Source organism: Diaphorina citri, unplaced genomic scaffold (assembly GCF_000475195.1).
Source record: "Diaphorina citri unplaced genomic scaffold, Diaci psyllid genome assembly version 1.1 scaffold1606, whole genome shotgun sequence".
NCBI classification, from domain to species: domain Eukaryota; kingdom Metazoa; phylum Arthropoda; class Insecta; order Hemiptera; family Psyllidae; genus Diaphorina; species Diaphorina citri.
In genome coordinates this window covers 54,792-68,056 of record NW_007379032.1, presented here as the reverse complement: position 1 = coordinate 68,056, position 13,265 = coordinate 54,792, and the positions used below count along the sequence as shown (strand labels likewise).

Genomic DNA, 13,265 nt, shown 5'->3' with positions numbered 1-13,265 from the left:
GGTCACTGTCACCACATGCAGGAAAGCGGTGACCATTGTCCTCTCCTTTGTGTTCTTTGCCAAGCCTTTCACATTCCAGTAAGTTTGCATTAGTGAAAAGTCCTTTTTTGCCACCAGTATTTCTCAAAGTCTTTTTTTAACTAAGGAAGTAAGTTCTACGTCTTAACTCGATCAATTGTCCTTTATTTAATCAAAACTTTTGAATCATTTGTCCAATTTTTATGAAATTTGGCAAACATATACCCATTAGATTTTGGGCTTGGTTTAATCTGTAGGGAAACCGTAGAGGTCTCTTTTTCTCGGTGATTTCTCTAGTTCATTGATACAACAATGTTCTCATTTTATTAACACTACAACTCCTTTAACTCGCTCAACTTATGACTCACCTCAAGTAGGAAGAATGATACCACGCAGCTTGTGAACAATATGGTCTTCAACATTTTCATCTTCAGATATTTGCTGATACACTAAGTTGCCGAGTCTTCAATCAAGTGCTGCAGATATTTTCTTCTGTTTCACTGAAAATCTTCTTCGTTCTTGATCTTGATCGCAATATCTCTTCAAGTAACAGAGTTCACAAACACAAAATAGTCCTGTTTTGTCTCTGTTGACATAATCCTTTTCTATTTCGACAACACCGAATTCCAAAATTTCATGTCTTTGTCCAGAACACTCGATTTGTCATTTTCTACACTTGTGTTTTTTTTTAATATTTTCAAGGTCTTGTTGTTTTACAAGAAATAGTCTAGATGGTTTGCACGTTCACTTTCACTGGATTTAACTTGTCAACTTTGTGGCTAAACTAATACATAGAAAGGGTAGACACCCCAGCTCCATTGTGTGACCCGAAGCTCTAGTGTGATATCTATAAGGAAATCCCTACACTTTGTAATACGTATCATAAATCACGAAAGCCCAGAGTTGTGTAGTCAGTAGTTGTGGACTTTGGAAGTTGGTGGTTCGAGTCCAAGTCAAGTCATAAAATTTATCTAGGTGTAATAATTGGGGAACGATATTTGTGACAAGCATTTGAGTATGCTTAACACAATTAAAAATTCCTTTACTTATCATAAATCACGAAAGCCCAGAATGGTGCAGTCAGTAGTTGTTAAGTTGTTAGAGCGGAGTTAATGTAGAGGTCTTTGTTCTTGTTGATTTTGTTGATCGTTCGGAAGTTGACGTTGTGTAAGGTCCCTTTGTACTCTGAGCAATAGTCTACGTTAAGGTCTTCGTCTAAAGAGATATTATAGATTGGTATTTGTTTGGGTAGAATGCATTCGGTGTTCAACCAGTCACTGTCGGGTTTCAGCTGGTCGTGCAGCCACTTGTAGAGCGGCAAGATGTAGCAGTCGCAGATGAGAGGGTTCTGAGCGAATCTGAGTTTGGTTTTGTTGAGCATTGCATACAGTTGGGTTGGGATTTGTGTGAATTTGTTGTGCTCCAAGTTAAGTTCTTCAAGTTGTGTTGTGTTGAGGATTTCCTTCACTGGAACACTGGACAAGAGGTTATTGCTCAGATCTAATTTCGTTAGGTTGCTAGGGAGTTTGAATACATGGGGTTCGTGTAGGTTCGATATCTCATTGTAGGACAGGTCTAGTATGTGAAGATACGTGAAGTTCCCGATGACATACCGACGCACCTCGTTGATTTGATTGTGACTGAGGTTGAACAGTTTAATATCTTTGGTGCCAAATGTGAAATCAAAACTCAACACTGGAATAGAGTTGTAGCTCAGGTCAATATGTTCTAGCTTGTATTTGTAGTATTGATTGAATGGGATTGATTTCTTGGTGAGGAAACTGATCTTGTTGTGACTCAGGAAGAGATTCTTTAGCGAGAGACAATCTTCAAACAGACTGTTGGTTTTGTTGTCCAGGGATTCCAAACCGTTATAAGACAGATCCAAAGTATTCAGAGCCACCAAACCTTGGAATGCACCGTTAGGTATGACTTCTATCTTGTTGTACGATATGTTTAGATTGATGAGTTGCAACAGACCTTCAAACGCCTTGACACTTATGTTGGAAATTTCATTCCTTGAGATATCTAGATCGAATACAACTGGTAAACTACCAAACGCTGCTTTGCTTAACCGTTGAATTTGATTTGATCGCATGACTAAATTTCTCAGGGATGTGAAATCGGACAGCGCCTCATAAGGTACAACAGTGAGCTTATTGTCACTCAAGTCTAAACTTTGTAAAGTGAGCAAAGGATAGAACGAGCCTTTGCTGAGGGTATCTCCTATCATGTTATTGGCTAAGTTCAGACTGAGCAAGGCATTCATGGAAGGCCACACATCTGAGTTTGGTAACGTCTCGAATGAGTTATAGCTGAGAAAATCCCATATCTAGGCATTGGAATTTATGTTTCGACTAGTGGTTGACCCGTCCTTTGTACGGGATCAGCGTGGCATAAGAGTCATAACTTTGAGGTGCTGCCATTTTGAATCGGGATGGAATTAATTTTGTGGATATCATATTCAATCTACTGATTTCCCAATGCGATCCTTAAGTTTTGTCTTTACTATTTGTCTGCAGACATATCTTCCAACTTGGTCTCACAAACTTGTCTTTTGACATATCTGAAAGTTGCTGTAGGCATCCACTTACGATCTGTCGAAAGTCAAGGTTGTGAAACCAAGTTGGGAGAAAAGTCTGCGGGCAATTCTTAAGGCTTGTCCACACATAGTCCATGCCCGGCGATCGACCATCGTTCGATGTCGACTGGTCTATCGATGTGAATCGACGTCGAAAGACGACCAGTTGAATATGTTTGGACACATCTTCAGCTTGCGCTTCGATTTCAATTTAACCCATAAGATCCGAACTTTTTTTTTTCTCTTCATTGGATCTTGCTGAAATTTAACCGCTTCTAACTTCCGACCGGTACTGAGTACATATGTCAAATAATATTGAAAATGGTAGGAAATTTTGTTTTCTAACTAACAGATAAAACCCCGATGCACTCTGACGTGGAGCGACTGAGATATCAGCGAAAAAGAGAGAATGGTTTGGCAAATTTTGGTGTTGCTTTATTGTAGACTTCGGCTCTCATGGGTTAAGGTATGATTCTTTCGTATTTCAGAACCCCGTGGTGTATCTATACGCACTTCTATTCTCAATATCCGGATATCTCGGCGTGCAAGTGGTGCTAACTCTAGTCAAAACGTGTGGTGTATTTGTGGCTATCACCACATGCACTTCCACCCAACCACTAATATATGTCTCGTATTTCAGAACCCCGTGGTGTATCTATACGCACTTCTGTTCTCAATATCCGGATATCTCGGGGTGCAAGTGGTGTTAACTCTAGTCAAGACGTGTGGTGCATTTGTAGCGGTCACTGTCACCACATGCAGAAAAGCGGTGACCATTGTCCTCTCCTTTGTGTTCTTTGCCAAGCCTTTCACATTCCAGTAAGTTTGCATTAGTGAAAAGTCCTTTTTTGGCACCAGTATTTCTCAAAGTCTTTTTTTTAACTAAGGAAGTAAGTTCTACGTCTTAACTCGATCAATTGTCCTTTACCTATCTCGTTATAGGAGACATTGAATATCTTGAGTCCAGTCATATTGGATAGGGGTACATGCTGAGTGTCTTTGAGTTTATTATACGCCAGTTGGAAGTGAAGAGGGAATGTCTGCTGATCGAAAGCATTCTTGCTGAACGTCTCAATGTTATTGTGTGACATATCCAGCATTGTAATGTTTGCACAGTTGATGAACGCGTTGGTGTGTATTTTATTAATCTGATTATGAGAGAGTAGAATGTCCACATGGTAAAGATCTTTGAACGCAAACTTCTCAATCTCTGTCACATTGTTATGTGATACATCTATCTTCTCCACGTAGTTCAACTCAAAGAACATCTGGTAGTCAATCTTTTTGATAAAGTTATACGAGAGATCAATAGTACCTATCCTGGTCATGGTACTGAATGTACTTCTACCTACATCACCTATGTTGTTATTATTGAGGAATAGTCTTCTGATAAGCCGCATACCTCTGAATGTATTCACATCAATCTTCTTCACTCTATTGAAGCTCAAATTCAGAACTTTCAATAAGTTATTCCTAGCGAAGATACTTCTGCCGAGATCTTCTATCGCGTTATGTGAGATGTTGAGCCAGCCCAGGTTTGACATATCCCCAATGTGACTCCCATCTATTTTCTTGATCGCGTTAAAGCTCAGGTCTAGGAAGTCTATATTCTTCATACCTTTGAACTGGTTCTTCTTCAGTTCCGTAATGTTGTTACCATGCAGATCTAAATGTTTGAGCTTCTTCAGTGGTGTGAACACCGTGTTTGAGATCTGACCAACCTTACCATTGGTGATTGCAAGCCGCTCTATGTTTCTATTCCATGTACCGGATTGGAAAGTGTTGTCTTGTATCTCCGCAATGTTATGAGTATCAAGTACCAGTCGCTTCAAGTTTCCAAGGATCTTGAACGCTCCTACCGGTATAGATTCAAGCAGACTGCTACTAACAACCAACTCATGTAGTGTTTCATTAATTCCTAGGAATATCTCATCATCGATACTGATCAGCGGGATATTCTATTGGGGAACGATATTTGTGACAAGCATTTGAGTATGCTTAACACAATTAAAAATTCCTTTACTTATCATAAATCACGAAAGCCCAGAGTGGTGTAGTCAGTAATTTTTAGCACGACGGACTTCGGTAGACACCCCAGCTCCATTGTGTGACCCGAAGCTCTAGTGTGATATCTATGTATAAGGAAATCCCTACACTTTGTAATACGTATCACAAATCAGGAAAGCCCAGAGTAGTCATTAGTTGTTAGAACGATGGACTTCGTATTTGGAAGTTGATGGTTCGAGTCCAAGTCAAGTCATAAAATTTATCTAGGTGTAATAATTGGGGAACGATATTTGTGACAAGCATTTGAGTATGCTTATCAAGTCATAAAATTTATCTAGGTGTAATAATTGGGGAACGATATTTGTGACAAGCATTTGAGTATGCTTAACACAATAGATCAGTTGGGCTTAAGTCATAGAGCAGGAAAAATGAGGACCAACGGAATTTTTCTTTTTCTTCTACGACTTCCAGATACCGAGATAAATCGGTTTTAAAAATACCGGTAAATTGTGAAGTTTGACGTCACGGCATACGCTCCCGTAGGCGAAGACGTCACATCAAATGTCCCGAGCAAAGCTCTCACGGCATACGCTCCCGTAGGCGATGACGTCACATCAAATGTCCCGAGCAAATCTCCCTCGCAGGCAACACATTAATCTGTTTGTGCACATACATTTCTGCGCAATTCATGTTTGTGCGCATACGTTTCTGCGCATCTCCTGAAGTCTGACGTCAGAGTTCAGGACTCTGACGAAAAATGAAAATTGAATTTTCGACCTTTTACATTTATTTTTTCGAAGTTTTGACCTCAGATTTGGATTTTCACAACTTTTTACATTTAATCTGTTTGTGCACATACATTTCTGCGCAATTCATGTTTGTGCGCATACGTTTCTGCGCATCTCCTGAAGTCTGACGTCAGAGTTAGGACTCGGACGAAAAATGAAAATTGAATTTTCGACCTTTTACATTTATTTTTTCGAAATTTTGACCTCAGATTTGGATTTTTCACAACTTTTTACACAGGAATCGACCATTTATTAATATTTTCTACCCATTTGCAACTGCTCCATTAAAATGGTGCAGTCAGTAGTTGTTAAGTTGTTAGAGCGCTGTAGGTACTTTGTATCTGAAGGTCGGTGGTTCGGGTCCAAGACGAGGAGATAAAATTAATCACAGGGTATGTATTAATAGAGGGACATTTGTGTGTTCCCAGGAGCTGGACTCAAGGGAGGGCCTATATTGAATATTTTCCCCATGTATGGAAGTAGCTAGTTGTTACGTATTTTATTTAAATTAAGTAGGGTTTGTTGTGATACTTCCTGAAGGTCGGTGGTTCGGGTCCAAGACGAGGAGATAAAATTAATCACAGGGTATGTATTAATAGAGGGACATTTGTTTGTTCCCAGGAGCTGGACTCAAGGGAGGGCCTATATTGAATATTTTCCCCATGTATGGAAGTAGCTAGTTGTCACGTATTTTATTTAAATTAAGTAGGGTTTGTTGTGATACTTTCTGAAGGTCGGTGGTTCGGGTCCAAGACGAGGAGATAAAATTAATCACAGGGTATGTATTAATAGAGGGACATTTGTTTGTTCCCAGGGGCTGAACTCAAGGGAGGGCCTATATTGAATATTTTCCCCATGTATGGAAGTAGCTAGTTGATACGTAATTTATTTAAATTAAGTAGGGTTTGTTGTGATACTTTTTGTGGTAATTTACATTTTTAAGCATATGGTGCAATGTAATATGAATTGACAAATGTAAGAATACTATTTTATATGAAGATTCCATTATTAAATATTTCAATTTGACGTGATGTTATTTTAAAAACTCTAAAACTGTCTATCTTTCTTTCTTAAAAAACTGGGGGGAAGAAAAGGTAGAAAAAGCTATAAAAGTAGGTATCTATTTTTTTTATTGTTTACATGAAATATTAGGCAGGTTTATATTTTCTAATTCTATTCTGGTAGGTAACATAGAAAAATACAGAGACAGTCAAAAACATATAAAAAATCTTAATTTTACGACAAAACAAATCTAAAGGTGTGTCCATACATAGTTGACAGGCCGTCGACTATGTGTGGACACACCAAAATTCCTCAAATATTGCACACAAACCAAGACAAGACTAGAACAGAACACCAAAACATTTCAACTTTCATCTCCCCAACCAATAACTCATAGTAGTGATCACACCCATAACCAGTGCATACCCGCAGGTCACACGCCCTGCCTTGGATACTCTCATACAATGTTCATCCCCATGACTCTCTCCCTTACTATTCACACTCACTAAACAAACCTCCACCATTCTATCCCCTACGGACGCCAAGTTCAACTTATTCAGCTTGATCACTTCATACCGTGAGTTGTAATGCTCTTGGCGTTTGAGCAGCAGACTGTCGTTCTGTCTAATACTGAGTTGTACATCTCCAATGTCTGCCCGCGGGTTATTCACGTACCAGTTAATGTAGAGGTCTTTGTTCTTGTTGATTTTGTTGATCGTTCGGAAGTTGACGTTGTGTAAGGTCCCTTTGTACTCTGAGCAATACTCCACGTTGAGATCCTCGTCTAGAGAGATATTATAGATTGGTATTTGCTTGGGTAGAATACATTCGGTGTTCAACCAGTCCCTGTCGGGTTTCAGCTGGTCGTGCAGCCACTTGTACAGAGGCAAGATGTAGCAGTCACAGATGAGAGGGTTCTGAGCGAATCTGAGTTTGGTTTTGTTGAGCATTGCATACAGTTGGGTTGGGATTTGTGTGAATTTGTTGTGCTCCAAGTTAAGTTCTTCAAGTTGTGTTGTGTTGAGGATTTCCTTCACTGGAACACTGGACAAGAGGTTATTGCTCAGATCTAATTTCGTTAGGTTGCTAGGGAGTTTGAATACATGGGGTTCGTGTAGGTTCGATATCTCATTGTAGGACAGGTCTAGTATATGAAGATAGGTGAAGTTCCCGATGACATAGCGACGCACCTCGTTGATCTGATTGTGACTGAGGTTGAACAATTTAATATCTTTGGTGCCGAATGTGAAATAGCAGCTCATTGGATAACATCACCTCATGCTGACCTACATCACACTCAACACAACTCTAACCATCCGTTACTTTGAAAATGGGTGAGATCCGGATTACTGTCCCCTCCACTAAGTATGAGCGAGACCGAGTGGAGGTATTATGGATGGACATTAGTCACTTCAGCAAGACGACACAGTTTATCGTGTGTTGTATTGCAGTGTTCTGTATATTTCTTGTCTACGGATATGTGCAGGTAATTCCTACCTACCTACTCTTTGTCTCAATAATTAAGAGATGAGATTGTAAAAATATGTAGATTGTAGACAGTAAGATTGTAAAAAAATATGTAGGTATGTAGGTACATGGGTAGATATAAAGTAATAAAGTATGTAGACTAAGAAGAAAAAGAAAAGAAAATAATAATATAAAAAGTAAACGAGAGCACTTTTCTTATGTGAGAAAAATTAAATAAATTCAGCGAGAAAAAATAGTCCGGGCGATGCGATGCAAGAAATTTGTCTGGCTCTGGGAGGCGGAAAATTAACACAAACGAGAGCACTTTTCTTATGTGAGAAAAATTAAATAAATTCAGCGAGAAAAAATAGTCCGGGCGATGCGATGCAAGAAATTTGTCTCGCTCCGGGAGGCGGAAAATTAACATATTTATGGCACCATCTCCGCCGTACTAAACCAAGGAAGCATAATTCAAAGAGACACACAAGGAAGGAGAGAAAAGGAGAAAGAGGGAGAAGAAGGAGGTGGAAGAAGATCAAGGGGAAGAAGAGAAGGTGACGATGGTGGAGGGGTAAAGGAGAGAAGGATTAAGATCAGGAAGAGAAGAGGAGGAGAATTTTCAAGGAAGGAGAGAAAAGGAGAAAGAGGGAGAAGAAGGAGGTGGAAGAAGATCAAGGGGAAGAAGAGAAGGTGACGATGGTGGAGGGGGTAAAGGAGAGAGAAGGATTAACATTAGGAAGAGAAGAGGAGGAGAAATATTTTTTTTTTTTTTAAGAGGTTTGACAGAGGGAACTGTAACTGCTATGGTGGAAATCGAAGAGAGAAGGAAGACAGGATAGGAGAAAGCCAGCCGTTCCGAGAACGAACATTATCCCATCAGGATAAAAAAAAAAAACACATGTATTTTTTTGTTAAGAGGTTTGACAGAGGGAACTGTAACTGCTATGGTCTTATCGTCCCAAAATCAGAGAAGGAAGAGAGGGATAGGAGAAAGCCAGCCGTTCCGAGAACGAACATTATCCCATCAGGATAAAATCCGCCCCGGGCGGGAATCGAACCATTTTAAAGAGGTTTGACAGAGGGAACTGTAACTGCTATGGTCTTATCGTCCCGAAATCGAAGAGAGAAGGAAGCCAGGTTAAAGAGGTTTGACAGAGGGAACTGTAACTGCTATGGTCTTATCGTCCCGAAATCGAAGAGAGAAGGAAGCTTTTTTAAAGAGGTTTAACAGAGGGAACTGTAACTGCTATGGTCTTATCGTCCCGAAATCGAAGAGAGAAGGAAGAGAGGGATAGGAGAAAGCCAGCCGTTCCGAGAACGAACATTATCCCATCAGGATAAAATCCGCCCCGGGCGGGAATCGAACCATTTTAAAGAGGTTTGACAGAGGGAACTGTAACTGCTATGGTCTTATCGTCCCGAAATCGAAGAGAGAAGGAAGCCAGGGTAAGCCAGCCGTTCCGAGAACGAACATTATCCCATCAGGATAAAATCCGCCCCGGGCGGGAATCGAACCCGCGGCCTAGTGCTTACAAGGCAGACGCACTACCAACTAAGCTAACTAGGCTGGCGCAGTACATATTTTATTTTCAAAAATTCCAATAATTAAAGAGTCTGTCTCCCATGTTTCAATACATGGGTTTCCATGGATTATGCTCTGGCAGTCAGGGTGTTGAAGTTGAAATTTCATAATACATATATCTCCTTGGTGGAATAGTTTTTTAAAGAGGTTTGATAGAGTAAACTGTAGCTGCTAAGCGAAGAGAGAAGAAGAATAGAATACGAGAAAGCCAGCCATTCCGAGAACGAACCTTATCTGTTTAGGATAAAATCCGTCCCGGGCGGGAATCGAACCCGCGACCTAGCGTTTAAAAGGCAAAAGCGCTATTCTCCAAGCTAACCAAGCTGGCACTGGCCCCGGGCGGGAATCGAACCCGCGGCCTAGCGCTTACAAGGCAGACGCACTACCAACTAAGTAAGCTAACTAGGCTGGCGCAGTACATATTTTATGTTCAAAATTCCAATAATTAAAGAGTCTGTCTCCCATGTTTCAATACATGGGTTTCCATGAATTATGCTCTGGCAGTCAGGGTGTTGAAGTTGAAATTTCATAATACATATATCTCCTTGGTGGAACAAAAAAGTACGATAACTAATAAAATACGACTAGGTATAGTTTTTGATAGAGGAAACTGTAGCTGCTAAGTGAAGAGAGAAGAAGGATAGAATACGAGAAAGCCAGCCGTTCCGAGAACGAACCTTATCTGTTTAGGATAAAATCCATCCCGGGCGGGAATCGAACCCGCGACCTAGCGTTTAAAAGGTAGAAGCGCTATTCTCCCAGCTAACTAGGCTTAAAATCCGCCTCGGGCGGGAATCGAACCCGTGACCGCTTGCAATGCAGACGCGCTATTCTCCAAGCTAACCAAGCTGGCACTCACATTTTTCTTTTCCAGGTGTTCTTATCATATCAATGGCACTACTGTGCGATGCAGCCATAGGCAATTTCCAGGAGAAGTTCATCAAGAAATATTCAGCGAGTAATGCCGAAGTGGTTCTGTATTCGTATGCCATCGGGTTTGGATATCTAGTGGTACTTATGAGTATTAGTGGAGGTCTGACCAGTGGATATCAGTTCTGTTCTCAGGTGAGAAACTAATGGTTCACAAAGTGAGTTTAAACTCCGTTTAAGGTAAACCCTTGAATTGAACTATCTGATTGGCTGAAAATTTTAAAATCAGCCAATCAGATTGCTTCATCTGAGCGGTAAACTTAAACGGAGTTTAGACTCCGGGGTTGGGTTGACAAAATCCCAAGGTGATTTGTCCTTGAGATATCTAGATCGAATACAACTGGTAAACTACCAAACGCTGCTTTGCTTAACCGTTGAATTTGATTTGATCGCATGACTAAGTTTCTCAGGGATGTGAAATCGGACAGCGCTTCATAGGGTACAACAGTGAGCTTATTGTTACTCAAGTCTAAACTTTGTAAAGTGAGCAAAGGATAGAACGAGCCTTTGCTGAGGGTATCTCCTATCATGTTATTGGCTAAGTTCAGACTGAGCAAGGCATTCATGGAAGGCCACACATCTGAGTTTGGTAACGTCTCGAATGAGTTATAGCTGAGATCCAAATGACCAAGTGAGATGGGCAGCTCAAACATGGAATTGATCTTATTATGTGTTAGACTCAGTGTTGATAGGGAACTTAGCTTGGTGAACGCACCGCGTGATATTTGATCCAGCTGGTTATAATCCAACTTGAGATCCAGCACAGTAGGTAAAGTACCAAACGTTTCACTCTTGATCTCCTGCAGCACATTGTGAGTGAAGTTCAAGAACCGAAGACTCAGCAAAGGTTGCATGACGGCATTTGAGATGTGTGCGATCTGGTTATGACTAGCATCTATTGTATGTAATTCATACAGCTTGGGGAATGTATTACGTGACATCTGTACTATCTCGTTATAGGAGACATTGAATATCTTGAGTCCAGTCATATTGGATAGGGGTACATGCTGAGTGTCTTTGAGTTTATTATACGCTAGTTGGAAGTGAAGAGGGAATGTCTGCTGATCGAAAGCATTCTTGCTGAACGTCTCTATGTTATTGTGTGACATATCCAGCATTGTAATGTTTGCACAGTTGATGAACGCGTTTGTGTGTATTTTATTAATCTGATTATGAGAGAGTAGAATGTCCACATGGTAAAGATCTTTGAACGCAAACTTCTCAATCTCTGTCACATTGTTATGAGATACATCTATCTTCTCCACGTAGTTCAACTCAAAGAACATCTGGTAGTCAATCTTCTTGATAAAGTTATACGAGAGATCAATAGTACCTATCCTGGTCATGGTACTGAATGTACTCCTGCCTACATCACCTATGTTGTTATTATTGAGGAATAGTCTTCTGATAAGCCGCATACCTCTGAAAGTATTCACATCAATCTTCTTCACTCTATTGAAGCTCAAGTTCAGAACTTTCAACAAGTTATTCCTCGCGAAGATACTTCTGCCGAGATCTTCAATCGCGTTATGTGAGATGTTGAGCCAGCCTAGGTTTGACATATCCCCAATGTGACTCCCATCTATTTTCTTGATCACGTTAAAGCTCAGGTCGAGGAAGTCTATGTTCTTCATGCCTTTGAACTGGTTCTTCTTCAGCTCCGTAATGTTGTTACCATGCAGATCTAAATGTTTGAGCTTCTTCAGTGGTGTGAACACCGTGTTTGAGATCTGACCAACCTTACCATTAGTAATTGCAAGCCGCTCTATGTTTCTACTCCATGTACCGGATTGGAAAGTGTTGTCTTGTATCTCCGCAATGTTATGGGTATCAAGTACCAGTCGCTTCAAGTTTCCAAGGATCTTGAACGCTCCTACCGGTATAGATTCAAGCAGACTGTTACTAACAACCAACTCATGTAGTGTTTCATTAATTCCAAGGAATATCTCATCATCGATACTCATCAGCGGGATATTCGCCAGGGTCAAACTCTTGATGTCCAAACTATAGAACAAGTCCCCGTACAGTCGGCTGATGTTACAATGGTTCAGATGGAGCTTTTCTATTGGTGCTTGTGATGCAGATATATCGGCAAGACTTACACTCAATGTAGCCAGGTTTGTGTTCTTACACACTATATTGAGTCCAATGTCATTACTGGAGATACAGCTACAGATGTGATCATTAAGTATTGTCTTGGGGCATCTATACTTGGGACCTGGCTCAATGTACCCACCACTCACCTCAAGTAGGAAGAATGATACCACGCAGCTTGTGAACAATATGGTCTTCAACATTTTCATCTTCAGATATTTGCTGATACACAAAGTTGCCGAGTCTTCAATCAAAAACTTTAGATATTTTCTTCTGTTTCACTGAAAATCTTCGTTCTTGATCACAATACATATCTCGTTTCAAGTAACAGAGTTCACAAACACAAAATATTCCTGTTTTGTCTCTGTTGACATAATCCTTTTCTATTTCGACAACACCGAATTCCAAAATTTCATGTCTTTGTCCAGAACACTTCTTGATTCGTCATTTTCTACACTTGCGTTTTTTATAAAAATATTTTCAAGGTCTTGTTGTTTTACAAAAAATAGTCTAGATGGTTTGCACGTTCACTTTCACTGGATTTATATCAACGTAATCATGAACAAAGAGAGGTTTCGCGGATTTTGCTCTACGGAATTAAAAATGTCCACAATCGAAACTACTAATAGATAAAATTCGACAAGTAATTAGATAATAATTAGACAAAATACGATCACAAAAATTTACAAAAAACAATCAAAAATATGTGTGTTTCGTTCGATTAAGAAAATATTACGCTACACAGAACTCACTTACGATACCTTGATTACGACTGCCAGATCAGACTAGAATCAAA

General features: G+C 40.1%; 1 protein-coding gene and 1 long non-coding RNA gene across 2 annotated transcripts; one reads left to right on the top strand and one right to left on the bottom strand.

Annotated features, from left to right (window-relative positions):
* Positions 1 to 1,108: 1,108 nt before the first annotated feature.
* On the bottom strand, positions 1,109 to 13,249 carry LOC103516573. The gene is made up of 5 exons (XM_026828929.1): positions 10,670 to 13,249; positions 6,813 to 7,605; positions 3,528 to 4,557; positions 2,528 to 2,615; positions 1,109 to 2,333 (listed from the first exon to the last, which is right to left on the bottom strand). Exons 1-5 carry the CDS (start codon positions 12,676 to 12,678, stop codon positions 1,109 to 1,111), a joined length of 5,145 nt encoding a protein of 1,714 aa, XP_026684730.1. The 5' UTR covers positions 12,679 to 13,249.
* LOC113470466 lies at positions 5,556 to 6,447 on the top strand. The gene is made up of 2 exons (XR_003393511.1): positions 5,556 to 5,741; positions 5,935 to 6,447. It is a non-coding gene; the product is annotated as an uncharacterized LOC113470466 (long non-coding RNA).
* Positions 13,250 to 13,265: the final 16 nt, after the last annotated feature.

Bases quoted from the DNA above. Each gene is read 5' to 3' on its own strand.
- LOC103516573 (XM_026828929.1), bottom strand. From the start codon at position 12,678: ATGAAAATGTTGAAGACCATATTGTTCACAAGCTGCGTGGTATCATTC. The intron at 7,606-10,669 runs GTCAACCCAACC...GTTCAACCTCAG, and splicing joins ACAAATCACCTTGGGATTTT to TCACAATCAGATCAACGAGG. The intron at 4,558-6,812 runs GTTATGGGTGTG...GTTCCCCAATAG, and splicing joins TGACCTGCGGGTATGCACTG to AATATCCCGCTGATCAGTAT.